This window comes from Camelus bactrianus, chromosome 19 (genome assembly GCF_048773025.1).
Source record: "Camelus bactrianus isolate YW-2024 breed Bactrian camel chromosome 19, ASM4877302v1, whole genome shotgun sequence".
Taxonomy (NCBI): Eukaryota; Metazoa; Chordata; class Mammalia; order Artiodactyla; family Camelidae; genus Camelus; species Camelus bactrianus.
In genome coordinates, this window is record NC_133557.1 from 23,350,840 (window position 1) to 23,363,676 (window position 12,837).

The 12,837-nt window shown below is 40.3% G+C and overlaps 1 protein-coding gene across 2 annotated transcripts in view; it reads right to left on the reverse strand.

Moving 5' to 3' along the window:
* The window catches only part of UBE2V1 (ubiquitin conjugating enzyme E2 V1), a 28,165-nt gene that overhangs the window by 11,375 nt on the left and 3,953 nt on the right, over window positions 1-12,837 (reverse strand). Inside the window, exons 1-2 of one of the 2 annotated variants that reach the window (XM_045519301.2) lie at window positions 1,175-1,235; window positions 989-1,040 (exon numbers count right to left, since the gene is read on the reverse strand). In XM_045519301.2, coding sequence (XP_045375257.1) covers window positions 989-991 — 3 coding nt within the window. In that variant the 5' untranslated portion in view covers window positions 992-1,040; window positions 1,175-1,235. Of the gene's footprint in view, window positions 1-988; window positions 1,041-1,174; window positions 1,324-12,837 lie in introns of those variants that run through there. The other variant, XM_010958617.3, reaches the window with a different exon arrangement.

Sequence of the window (12,837 nt, forward strand, 5' to 3'; positions counted from 1 at the left end):
AACATTAAATGGTAAAGCCAGTGATTCAGCATGAGTGTTTATGACAGTCTAAGATGAACATTAGATTGTCCAACAGCGAGCACCACACTCTTCCTTGTTTCAGCCGGGGCCACACCCCACGTGTCTATCTTCCACAGAGCTAGTGCAGAGCCTTGTACAAGGTGAAAACAATGAATGAACATCATCATCCTTAACCACAAGCAGACACAGGAGGGGTCCCACTACATTCAGGCAGAATCTCTACTTGTCTGAAACAAGCGTCACATTATTGGAATCTTTCTCTTCACTCCTAACATCAAATTACTACTTAACACTCTAGATAACTCTATAATGTGAACGGATGAAAACTCAAAATATAAACAGCAAGGAGACAATACAACATATGGTTAAGAGCAAAGGCTTTCGGAGTCAGATCAGGTTTGGAATTATCAGCTGTGTGACTGTGAGAGTAATTTTACTTCTTTGAGTCTGTCTCCTCATCTGTAAGATGGAATGCAACTACACAACAGCAGCACCTAACAACAGGTTTTTGTGAGACTTAAGTGGCATTTCCGGGGGGTCTACTACATGCCATAAAAAAAGGTTAGCTGGCGTTATGAAGACTGGGAACTCTCACAAATCATGAAGCTCTAAAAGAGAGGTCACATTCCTCATCCCCATTGTCTTCGTCTTCTTTGCAAAGGCCTCTTGGCCTAACAGTGCCTAGAACAGACCAGAGCAAACCAGGCAGGCAATAACCCCTTGACAAATGGCTCAATGAATTAGGATACAGATGCATGGCCAGACTGGGAAACAATGAATAAAAACCACAACCATGAAGGCTTTCCAAAGTTCATCTGGACATTTTGTCTTCAGGAATGTTGGTCTTGTTATTTGATGAGCCCAAGAGTTTGTTCTAAACTACATCTGAGGGTATAATTACCTCAAACCTCACTGTCTACATTGTCATGTAAATTCACACTATGAGTCTAAACAGGTTTTTGCTTACCATTTAGAGGGATTAAACAGCATCAGAAGAGGTTCAAATACATAAACTGAAACTGGTCAAAAAAGAATAGCCACATTTCAGAAAATATACCAATGGTGAGCTTTTTCCATGATAAGGCTAATACTTTTTAAAAGGAGGCACAGTAATTTAAGACATTGACATTTATAGCCGTAGCTCGACGCTTACTCTTGGAGGCCCAATTATCATCCCTGTCCATCTTGTAAGTGTCATGTCTTCGTCATCTTCTAGACCCCAGCTAACTGTGCCATCTCCTACTCCTTTCTGGCCTTCTTCGAGTTCTTCCAACAGTCGGAAATTGCGAGGGACTTTTACTCCTAAAATAAATGGAAAGAAATTCAAGATACTAGCAACTCCAGGGAAACTTGTAAGCCTAGAGCTAGCTGCTCATTATCACTACCTGAGAATAAAGATGCTTACATGCAAAAAACTGCTGAAAGCTGTCATACCTCAAGCTTACTGCTTTCAAAGCTATCTGTATTGACCAGCACAACCAGAAGGAAGGACACATGGTTTGTCACAGGTGAAGTGGCGACTAAACCAGGCCCAGATGACCAAACCTAGGAAGACACCCCACCCCCATCCCCACAGTTTTGACAAACTTCATAAAGGGTTTACATGTCGAAATGTTGATTCATTTGGGCCCACTAGTGATGAAAACCATCAATACCAAGTACTAACAAAAGTGCCTTGGAAGAAAAGAGGCTATTTCTTTTGTTTTGTTCTTACTACACATTTCTGAGGCTAAGAGCGTGCTCATTTATTGGACTGACTCCCAAAGTTCCTTAGGAGGAACAGACGCCCCTGCTGTATCACGTAACAACAGTGTCCTCTTGATCAACTCAGAATCAACGGAAGGTGGCAAGGATGAAAATCTTTAAGTATTTAAGCCATAGCTTCTCTCAACTTGTGAAAAAGCTAAAAGAAGGCAACCAGTTTTCTACTTTACTTGTTCCCAAAGACCCCACAGCCTGGCAAGTAGCTCATGGAAGCCAGCACACAAACACAGCTCACAGGTTTATGCCACTATACCCCAAGTTCAGGGAGAGGCTTGCACCGTTTCTGGGTGTCTTTCAGAAGAATCTAGGTACTGGGGCCAGATAGGAACGTTGCTCTCCCAATCGGTCCTGTCTACTTCTCCCCCCACTCCCCTCTTCTCCCAGCATTTAGACTGTTTCCTCTGGAAAACACCAAGGATCCAGGCAAGTTAAACACTGAGCCCCCAGCTGGCCAGACTCTGGGAGCCAAGCAGCACTTAACATATGACTATGAAGAAAGACCAAGTGGAGAGACTCAAGACTGAGAGGTGTTCCCAGAATATCCTCATTATTTCCCAAAGTGTAGGACACATGCTAATATTAATTCAACTGGAATAAATACCTGAGCATCTACTTTATGTCAGGTACTTTTCCAGGCACTGGGAGATAAGCAGTGAACAAACCAAAAATACCTGCCCTCATAGGGCTTACATTCTAGCAGGAAACATATACAAATTATGCAAATTACGTAGTATGACAGATGGTGGTGTTCTGAAGTAGAGCAATGGTGGGGGAAGTTACAATTTTAAATAGGGTGATCAAGCAAAGCTCTATTGCAAACAAATGTTATGACTAAAGATGTGAAGAAGGGGGAGCATAACTTATGGTTGCTGAAGGGAGCATCTTCCAAGCAGAGGAAACAGCAAGTGCAAAGGCTCTGAAGCAGGATCTTGTCCAGAGTGTCAAAGAACAGCAAAGATGTTAATTTGGTTAAAACCAAGTCAGTGAGATCAAAGTACAGTAGGCAATTTGGGGACACCAGCTATTACTGAGTGACACAAAAAGCTACTGGAGTCCTGAACAGAAGAATGACAGGATCTGACTAGTTTTTAGTAAGATCCCCCTGCCTGCTGTGTGAAGAATACAGTAAAAGCAGCTAGGGCAAAAAAAGCTACGAGGCTACTGCAATTACTCAAGCAAAAGAGCATACTGGCTCGGACCATGGTGACAGCAGTGAAGGTGGTGAGAAGCAGCATAATTTTAGAGGTCTAAGCTGGTAAGATTTGCTGTCAAGCTGCCGGTGAAAGAGAAGTCAACTATGGCTCCCAGGCATTTCATCTAAGCAACTAGAAGGATGGAGTTGTTAGTGGTGCATTAGATGATTTTAGGTGGTACATGAGTAAACACTTCATTTTACGGTCATGTATTTATTTTTAAGAACAACTTACTTACGGCAAGTAATATTATACTAATTTTCCACTTACAATGATGGTAAAAGTTTCTTTTTAAAATAAATATAAGCAAAAAAGTCAGCTGATTGAAAAATAATATTAAATAGTACAGATGGTACTTGAAAGGAAACAGAAAAAAACCTGAAAGCATTCCTGAATGGTCCATTTGGAAAACACTGGCATTTTTTATCCACAGAATGGCCAACTGTATTATTCAGCTATACTGGACTGAGTCTCCTCCAGCAAACAAAAAATTGAAGGATGTTTGTGACATTATAAGCAAAAAGCCAGATAATACAATGCCTTTCATTCAGAAAGAGTTAAATCTAAATCTTTAATAATCCTAACTAATGTGGCTTAGAGGAAGAAAAAAAAAACCCACTGTGAATTACTATTGCTGTTACTATTGGTTAATTTATAAGTCTGAACTAATAAAAATGAATATCCAAAGAGCACAGAATCATACTGATAGGAAGACTGACCAATATCTGAGGTACCTGTTCAAGAAGGTGTAATGGGCTGAGTTGTACCCCCTCAAGTTCACATCTTGAAGTCCTAACTCCCAGCATCTCAGAATGTGACTGTATTTAGAAACAGAGCCTTTGCAGAGATGATTACATTAAAATGAGGCCATCAGGGTGGGCCCTAATCCAATCTGACTGGTGTCCTTATAAAGAGGAAACTCAGACGTACAAAGGAGACAGCACAGGTGCAAACATGCATGGAGTAAAGACCACGTGAGGACATGGCGAGAAGGCAGCCACTTGCAAGCCAACAGGAGAGGTCTCAAAAGAAACCAAACTTGCTGATACCTTGATCTTGGACTTCTAGCCTCCAGAACTCCGAGCAAATAAACTTTGATTGTTTAAGCCACCCAGGCTGTGGGATTTTGTTATGGCAACCCTAGTGAACTAATACAGATGCTAAGTGACATCTTAAGAAACTTGGAAAGGATAGAGATTAAGATGGTAATAGCAGTTATCTCTGGGTGCAAAGATTATGGGTGATTCCAACCCCCTTTCTATGTTTTGACTTTTTTTTTTAAACCATGATCTTGTGTTATTTGATCAACAAAACTCTTTCCTTCTGCCTGGAACCCTCTTCCCCCAGGTAAGTTACATCAGTCATACTCTCACCTTCTCAGGGCTTCCGTTATATGACACCTGATTAAAGGATCAAGGATTCTCTGAGAGTGGGGATCTCACTTAATTGTATTCCTTAAGTGACTAACTTTTAAGTGGTCCATGTTTTTTATTGTTACCAAAACTTGTTCAAGTCAAATGAACAACAGCTCCCATGGCTGAGCCCTTCTTGTTGAATGAAGTTACACGTGTGACCTCTATTTCATAAAAACATTGTGTGTGTGTGTGTGTGTGTGTGTGTGTGTGAGAGAGAGAGAGAGAGAGAGAGAGAGAGTGATCTTTAAGCCAGGCTGGATTAATTACTCCTGGTGTAACTGTTGCTTTTGTAGACCTTAGCAAAGAACATCCTTATGGCTGGAAATGTTCCCTCTTCATCTAACAAACAGGTCTGCTTAAGAAATCTTAATCCAAATATCACAAGCTCATTGGTATTAGTTTCAAAACAGGGAGTGAATTCAAGTTACATTTTTCTGATGTTTGATTTTTTTAATTGTGAAGTAGGGAAAATATATTAGAAATGAATCCTGTACTTCCAACAGGTATTTCCATTGGATTAGACATTCAATTACTTAAAAACAAAGTGTGCAAAGCCCATATATACAACTGAACAACAAAAAATGAGTCAGTTAAACTTACTTTAGGTTAGTATTTAGAATAGTAACTGAGCACCACAGAAGACAAAATCAGCTTTTTGTTGTTACTTCTATACTGACCATATAGGATGATTCAATTTGATTCAACTATAAAACAGGCATCAAAACAGCTTAATTAAGTGAAAAACTTTGGATTGGCCATATCTGTTGGGCAGTCTAGAAATATTCCAAGCAAGAGTTGGAACATACATATAACTATCAGAATAGTTGTACTATGTACTGATTAATGACAATAAGCATTTATTCCATTTGACCAGCAGTTCTCAGCTTTTTTTGATCTCAAGACCCTTTTACACTTTTAAAAATTACTGAAGATGTCAAAGAGATTTGTTTATTGTGGGAGATAGCTACTGATATTTACCAAATTAGAAATTAAAACTGACAAATTATAAAAATATTTCATTCATTTAAGACTAGCCACAACAAACCATTACATTTTAAGATAACGTATGTTCCGAAGAACACAGTGAGGAGAGTGGTATGGCTCTGCAAATGTCTTTAATGTCTGGTTCAAAACAACAGGTAGTTACACCAGAAATTGACACAACATTGTAAACTGACTATAACTCAATAAAACAACAACAACAACAACAACAACAACAACAACAGGGAGTGTTAAGAACCGAGGTGAGCTGGAGAATACACATCCTGCCTAAAGGGAACAGTCAATCCTTTGCTCTGACCAAATGTCTGTGGGTCAGATTGTGCTATGGACCATCATTTTACAACATTTGAGGTCACTTAATTGTTCTCAAAAATCCGTTTGCGCCCTAACACCCTAGGTTTAGCTCAGAGGATATTTTAAACCCTTTCTTCTGTCAGAGGGTAAGAAAAGATTGATAAACGCGCTAATCTGGCATCTGACAGTTAAGCACACTGTTCATCTTTATGTAACTAAATCTTGAAGAATAGAAGTCCACAAAGTGGATAGCTTTTAAAGAGGACTTATATTTTAATTCATTTTTTTCCTAAGCTATAAACTTCTATTTTCACTCAAAATTGATTAAAAGTGAAGTATGGGGAATAATAACAGCCAGCAAAAATCAGGAACTGCAAAAATTTACAAATTGTGCAGTGATTCACTTAGCTTTTTCTGATATTTAAACAGAAGTGACTGATTAGCACCCGATTAGCTGGTATACTGAACTCTATCTGGTAAGGAACCATCTAGGTAGGGTTCACCATGTTTCATGTGTAAAAAATTGAGCTCCTCTCACATTTACAAGCAAAAATCCACACATTTCAGGACTGCAGTTTTTTAAAAAGTTAGCTAAGCTCTTTACCTGGTTGTCAAAACTTCCCTACCCGCAGATTTGTCAGTAACAAATATGTACACACATCTCCTTTCAGTATAATGATTATCAAACATTTACTCAACACCATGTTAGACCTTATAGGTGCTATGAAAAAAAAACCAGGAGCCTCCCAATCAGAGTATAAGTCTCACCCTGGAAACAAGATATACACTGTATACAAAGTTCAATAAAACAAAACAGTATCAAAACGTATGAGAGAAATATAATCAGAGGACAATGATTCTTAATCTTTGGGGGGGGGTCACAGACCCCTCTGAATTTGATGAAAGCTAAAGAGGTGCATGCTACTTAGAGGGACTGGACTTTATCCTAAGGCTAATTAGTGGGGAGCTGCAACAGGACAAGAGATAAGGCAAATCTACTGGGTAATGTTCAGGCTAGGCTGAAGGATTAGAGGCCAGGTTAGGATGTATTACTACTAACATCTCAGGATACAAAGCCAGAAGCATTTGCTTATAGCAAATGATGTGACGACACAACACATTACTGAACTTCTTATAGGCTGAGAAAGGTGGGAAATAAGGAATGCTAAGAGACTTAAGGCAGCACATACTACTTTGCACAACTGTGGTGATGGTTCCCATTTTCAGAAACACACACACACACACACACACAAACATGTGGCCTTTACCTGGTAGGCTTTGGATAAATATTTGCTAAAAAATCAAAAAATTGAGCAAAGGATAAAAAGGTATGCACATTCCATTTTATGAAAGATAAAGTCAACCACACTTCCCTGGGTGTGTGCACTCACATAAATGATCTTTCGATGACACGGAAGCAGAATCAAGAATGTAAGGATACCTGGCTGACCACTCTATTTTAAAAAGGCTGGTCGGAGTAATGGCTTGGTTATCTTCCACAAATAAGAATCAGAGTACACTGTAGAGAAAATTCTATAATTTTTTAGCAGAGGATTGAGAGCACAGACCTAGGACCAAGTCCTTACTCCACAACTTTCCAGTAATCTAGCTGTGTGACTGCAAGTTACATTGAACCTCACCAAAACCACGATCCCAACACTCCCTGCCCTCTCAAGTGTCAATGAGGGAGAATAAATGAAGTGAAACTTGTAAAGCACTTTGCGAAATACCTGACACAGAGTAGTAATCACCTTCATCAGCACACTGTATATCCATCATAAAATAAAAAATAAAAATCCCTTACTTGATCCCGTATCTCCTCTTAGCTACCATCTCATTTCTTTGTTGCTTTTTAGCAAAAAACCTTCAAGGGCTGTCTAGACTCCTTGTCTGTAGTTCTTCACCCTACTCACACCTACTCTAATCAGGCTTTTTCACGTAGTCACTCACCAAAACTGCTTTTGTCAGGGACACCAAGCAGCACCCTCTAGCCACATCCCTCATATGGTCAATTCTCAGCCACCACCCCAAGTTCTTGGAACTCTCGGTAGCACCCTCCTTTAACTCTTTCTTTCCTCAGCCTCAGGTTCTGTCCCCACTTCACTGTCTGATTGGCCTCACCTTCCTGACCTCCAAACACAGTTAAAACCACCCCAAACAAAACTCCCCTGCACTCTTCAAAAAACAGAAACTACCCACTCCTCAATCTCAGTATATGGCACAGGTTTCTCTGGCTAGAAATCTTGGGAGTCATGATAAGAATTCTTATCTTTTCCTTACACCCCACATCCAACCCATTTCCAAATATATCCCAAATATGATTATTTTCACCATCCCCACTGTGATCACTGTAGTCCATGCCGCCTCAGATTCCTGACCAGTTTCTTGGTCTTACCTGGTTTCCACCTACCGTCTATTCTCCAGAGCGAGCCTTTTAAAGATAAGTTAGCTCCCATCACTCCCCTTCTCAAAGCCCTCCACTGGCTTCCCCTTACAACTAGCATCCAAACTCCTTACCTCAGTACAGAGCACCACGTGCTTCCCCAATCATTTCCTGCCACCCTTTCCCTTGCTCCCTCACCCTCCTTCCCTCACCCTCCTTCAGCCATACCAGCCTTCCTGAAGTTCTTGAAAATGCAACCTGATTTTTTGCCTTCACACTTGCTGTTTCCTCACCCAGGAATTTTCTGTCCTAGAGCTGGGAATGGCTGGCTGGCTCCCTTATTCTTCACCTAAGGTCTAACTTCCCATTCCTTTATCTTGCTTTATTTTTCTTCACAGCATCATTACCACTTGACATTTTAAATGTACAGTATTCATGTTCACTTCATTAGCTGTTTACTGTCTGTTCTCCCATCTGAACACAAGCTCCATGAGAGTAAAACTTCATCTATTTTGTTCACTGCTGAATTTCCAACACCTAAAAGAGGGCTTTGCCAGAGCATGCACTCAAATACTTGCTGAATGAATGAATGGGTGGCTGGGTGTTAGCTAGGGATATTTTTTCAGAATGAATAATGCTCAAAATTCTAACTCTGGTTTATTTCTGGAAATACAGCAGGGAAACATTCACAGCACTATTAAAAGGGACTCTAATATTATAAAGATTATCAAAGGGGCTTAGCATGGATTTTAAATAGCCCAAGGAAAGTTATACATTACATTCTGAATGTGATGATTTTAAGAAGAAACACTTATCCTCAATTAGGAGCGGGGCGGTCTGCAGAGGTCCTCTCAGGATCCTCCCCGCCACAATGTTCCTTCACCTTCACATAATGTCTCCGCTGTACATTTTCTTCTTCTTTAAATTTCATTTTCTTTTTTTGTCTGACTCACTCTTGAAGCTTCTCAAGTTGCAGTTGTGACTCATTCAGTCCTACCTCTCCAGAATCTGGTGTGCTGCCTGGCAAGTAATAATACTTGATAAATGTTTCCTGATTGAAGAAAAAGCAGTATCTCTTCCTTTCCTACTGTAAACTCTAATATAGTCTATTGTGGCCAAAATATTGGACAGTGATACCATATAACTGAGACACCTAAGGTTTTTATTTTGAGATAATTAAGATTTGATAAGTAGTTTTATTTTTAAATGAAATGTGATTGAGACTTTTAGGGAAACTTACTTTTTTTGTTTTTAATGAGGGACAACTGGTTTTTTTGCTCAAACCACACAAGGATTCTTCACTACAAATTAAACTTTGTTTCATAAAATATATATGAGAATATTACTGATATTACAAGCCATTTAGAAACTGTATACAAAATTAATACATTAATATTATCTACAAAGCAAGAGCATTTAGCTCCAAATGACCTGACCACACCCTTGCTTTAGAACCTCAGGGGCTACTCCAGTGACGTAAATCTAAATATTGGTGGAATTCAGCGATCCTGTAGACCTTACGAGTGTAGCAGTCACAGTGAGAATTTCATCCCATCCCAAATGGAGAGAATAAGCTCAAAGTCATGATACATTAATTTGAACAAAAGATTTCAGTGAATGCATTAAAAAATTAAATCCACATATGTCAGAAACCATAATAGATCAGAAAAACTCAGTAATACTCTAACATGTTTTCTTCCTATGGCACTTTAATCCACTGAATCAACCTACATTTTAAGATTCCTAAAATTTCTGTGTGAACCTGACACCCAAAAGACAGCTGGAGAAACAGCTTCAAGTGACAATCCAGAGGATATAAAAATGGACTCTTGTTAATCTTAATAAACTGTAACTATTAAAAAGTTAACTATGAAAATGTTAAGATAATTTCACCAAGGTGCTAAAATATCACAGAAATCCAAGATTTTTAAAAAGAAAACATTTGTTCCTGCTACTTCAGAATTCTTCTTTCCAGAAGAATTTTTCCTGGATCTGTGTCAGTATCAAAAGTCAGCCAGTTATTCTCTTAGCTAAATATAAACTGAAAAGCCAGCAGCTGTAGGATATTACAAAGAAAATACGACAACCAAGTTGAAAAAACATGAATATTTGATAGGGTTTTACACCACGTCACAGTAAAGCATTTAATGCAGTAATTTGAAACACAGCAACATACGAAAATATTTGTGGTACAAAGGGATTTTGAAGCCCTTTAAAACATCTTTTTGGGAAAATCATGGCCACAAAGCAGCAGCTATCATAATATGCCAATCTTTGAAAACCCTGGCCTGGCCTGGGTCCTGATTTAAAATGGCAGAGCCTCACAGGTTTTCCTGGAAAGAAAGCTGCTAGTTGAAACTGTTTTGGTTGCCCATTCAGGGAAGACATTGAACTAAGCTGGGAGTCTGGTGCTGCTACCGTTCTGGAAAATAAGGAGGCCTAGAAGGTGATACATCTGATTCAGTGTTCTTGAAAAGTGGATAGACAGTTAGGGGCAGTTAACTCTTATGTCTGAGCAACTGACTGGCAAGTGCAGTCTGGCTGCCTAGTTAGTGCCTGCCCAGAAGAGCATATTTCTTCTCTCCTTCTCTATAGCAGTGCTTCTCCAGGTATGGTCCCCAGAACTGCAGCCTGCACATCACCTGGGAACTTGCTAGAAATGTAAATTCTCAGGCCACACACCAGAATACTAACTACACCACAGAACTATCAAATCTGAAACTGAGGGTGGAGCCTAGCAATCTAACGGGCCCTCCAGGTTCTGATGCACACTAGCTTGAGAATCACTGCTAGGGGGAAGAAACAGTGGCAATCCATTATTCTTTACAGTCCAGACAATGTGACAACAAACAGCTGGTGACAAAATGCAAGACCCTGTATTTCTCTGCTGCTAGAATGACTAAGGCCAAAGATCAAATTTTCTCTGACGGGGATGGAGTCAAAGAATAAGATATGGTAAGTGTGTCAGGACAGATAGGGAAGGAGAGGACAGAGTTAATTCTCTGCTCAAGTCCCTCTATAAATATCAACTAATCAGGACAGGAGCTTTCCTTTTTGAAAGGCTGAACAGGCACTTTTGCTTCTGCTCTATCAGATACATTGTTTCTCCAAATATGTCAAATTTATATATTTGGCTACATTAAGATGAGACCCTGGATGAATTCATTCCAACAGTCAATATTTATTGAGCATCTTCTATATGTCAGCAACTATGCTGGGTGCTAGGGACATAGCAGAGAACAAGACAGAATTCTGCCCTACTGGAAAGGTACAGAAAATATGCAAGAAAACAAACAAGAAACCTTCAGACAAGGTTAAGCACTTTAGTGGAGAACAGAACAGGGATGTGATAATGAGTGAGAAGACTATACTGAAAGGGGTAGGGGCAGGGATGGCCTTTCTGGAGAGCTGAGGCCTGAAGAAGAAGCAGGCAGAGCAAGAGCAGAGGTGCATATTACAGGAGGTCTGGGGTAGGTAAGGCCAAGACCACAGAAGGCCTCGTGGGTCACAGAAAAGAGATGGATTTTATTCTAAGTGCAGTGGGAAAGGCTGTCTGCAGGGGAGTGGCAGTTTCTGTTTTCTGTCTGTAAGAGATCGTTCTGCCTCTTCTATGGAGAATGGAACTGTCTTTCTCAGCCTTCTAGGCAAGAGAAAGACAGTTCTGGTAGGACAAGAATGACAAGAATGGAGATGGAGAGAAGGAGGATTTAGCATCTATTTTGGGGTTACACCTACTGGACTTGTGACGGGGTGAATGTTACTATGAAGAAAGACTCCTACCTGGCAATCATTACTAGCTACCCACAAAAGGACTAATCTGCCAAGGCAGGAATGTCAACAGACCTGCCAATGGCTGAAGGAACTTGAGATGCCTAGCTGGAGAACAGGCAATGGGGGCTGGAAAAATGGTAATATGGCCCAGAGCATATGTCCTGAAGCAGAACTGTGCTGGTTCTGTACCCTGGTTTGCAAGTCACTGGCTCTTAGCCTCAGGCAAGTCATTTCTCCTCTTTGGGCCTCAGTTTCCCCAGCCTTATAACAGATACCTGCTTCAAAGAGCTGCTGTCAGAAACAAGATGATGTATTTAATACAGCATCTAGCATATAGTAAGCCCAAGAAGCGCAGCTTGAAAAGAAGTCTGAAGGGGTCGCACGTAAATGAAGACAATAACTTACTTTGTACATGCTATGAAGGGAGACTAAGCCCAATGAGTGCAAGTTATGAGTATAAGGTATAAGCAAGAGCTTCCTTAGAAATGACTTCACTCTCGTAAAAGAGTGGTAGCACACTACCCAGAATGGGATAAAAAGTGGCCAGGGCTCCTGTAAAGAGTTCCTGCTACAGGTGGCAGAAGCTTCTCATTAAAGCCTGTTCTCTCACCAAGATTAAACATGCCAAGGCTGAGAAAGAGCATGTGCCCAAATCCATGCCCTTCCATTCCCTTCCTAAGGTACTGGAGCACGTTGCGGAGGGAACTGGAGTCAAAAACTCCTGGGCTCTAATCTGAGTGTCACCATTCCTCAGCCAGCCACCAATGTCCCTCAGGAATACTGTGGGGCCAATGCCTCCCCTGGTTAGCTCACCAGGTTATGAAGAGTTGGATGAGATGTCATAACAGGTAAGTCAAAATACTTGGAGAACTCTTAAGCACTATACATAATATAAAGGTAATAGTGTTAACATCTCTGCTTCACCAGATGTGCTGCTCTGTACTTCCCTGGGACCTTTCAGAATTAAAGAAGATTTCTTACTTTACATTTTCTA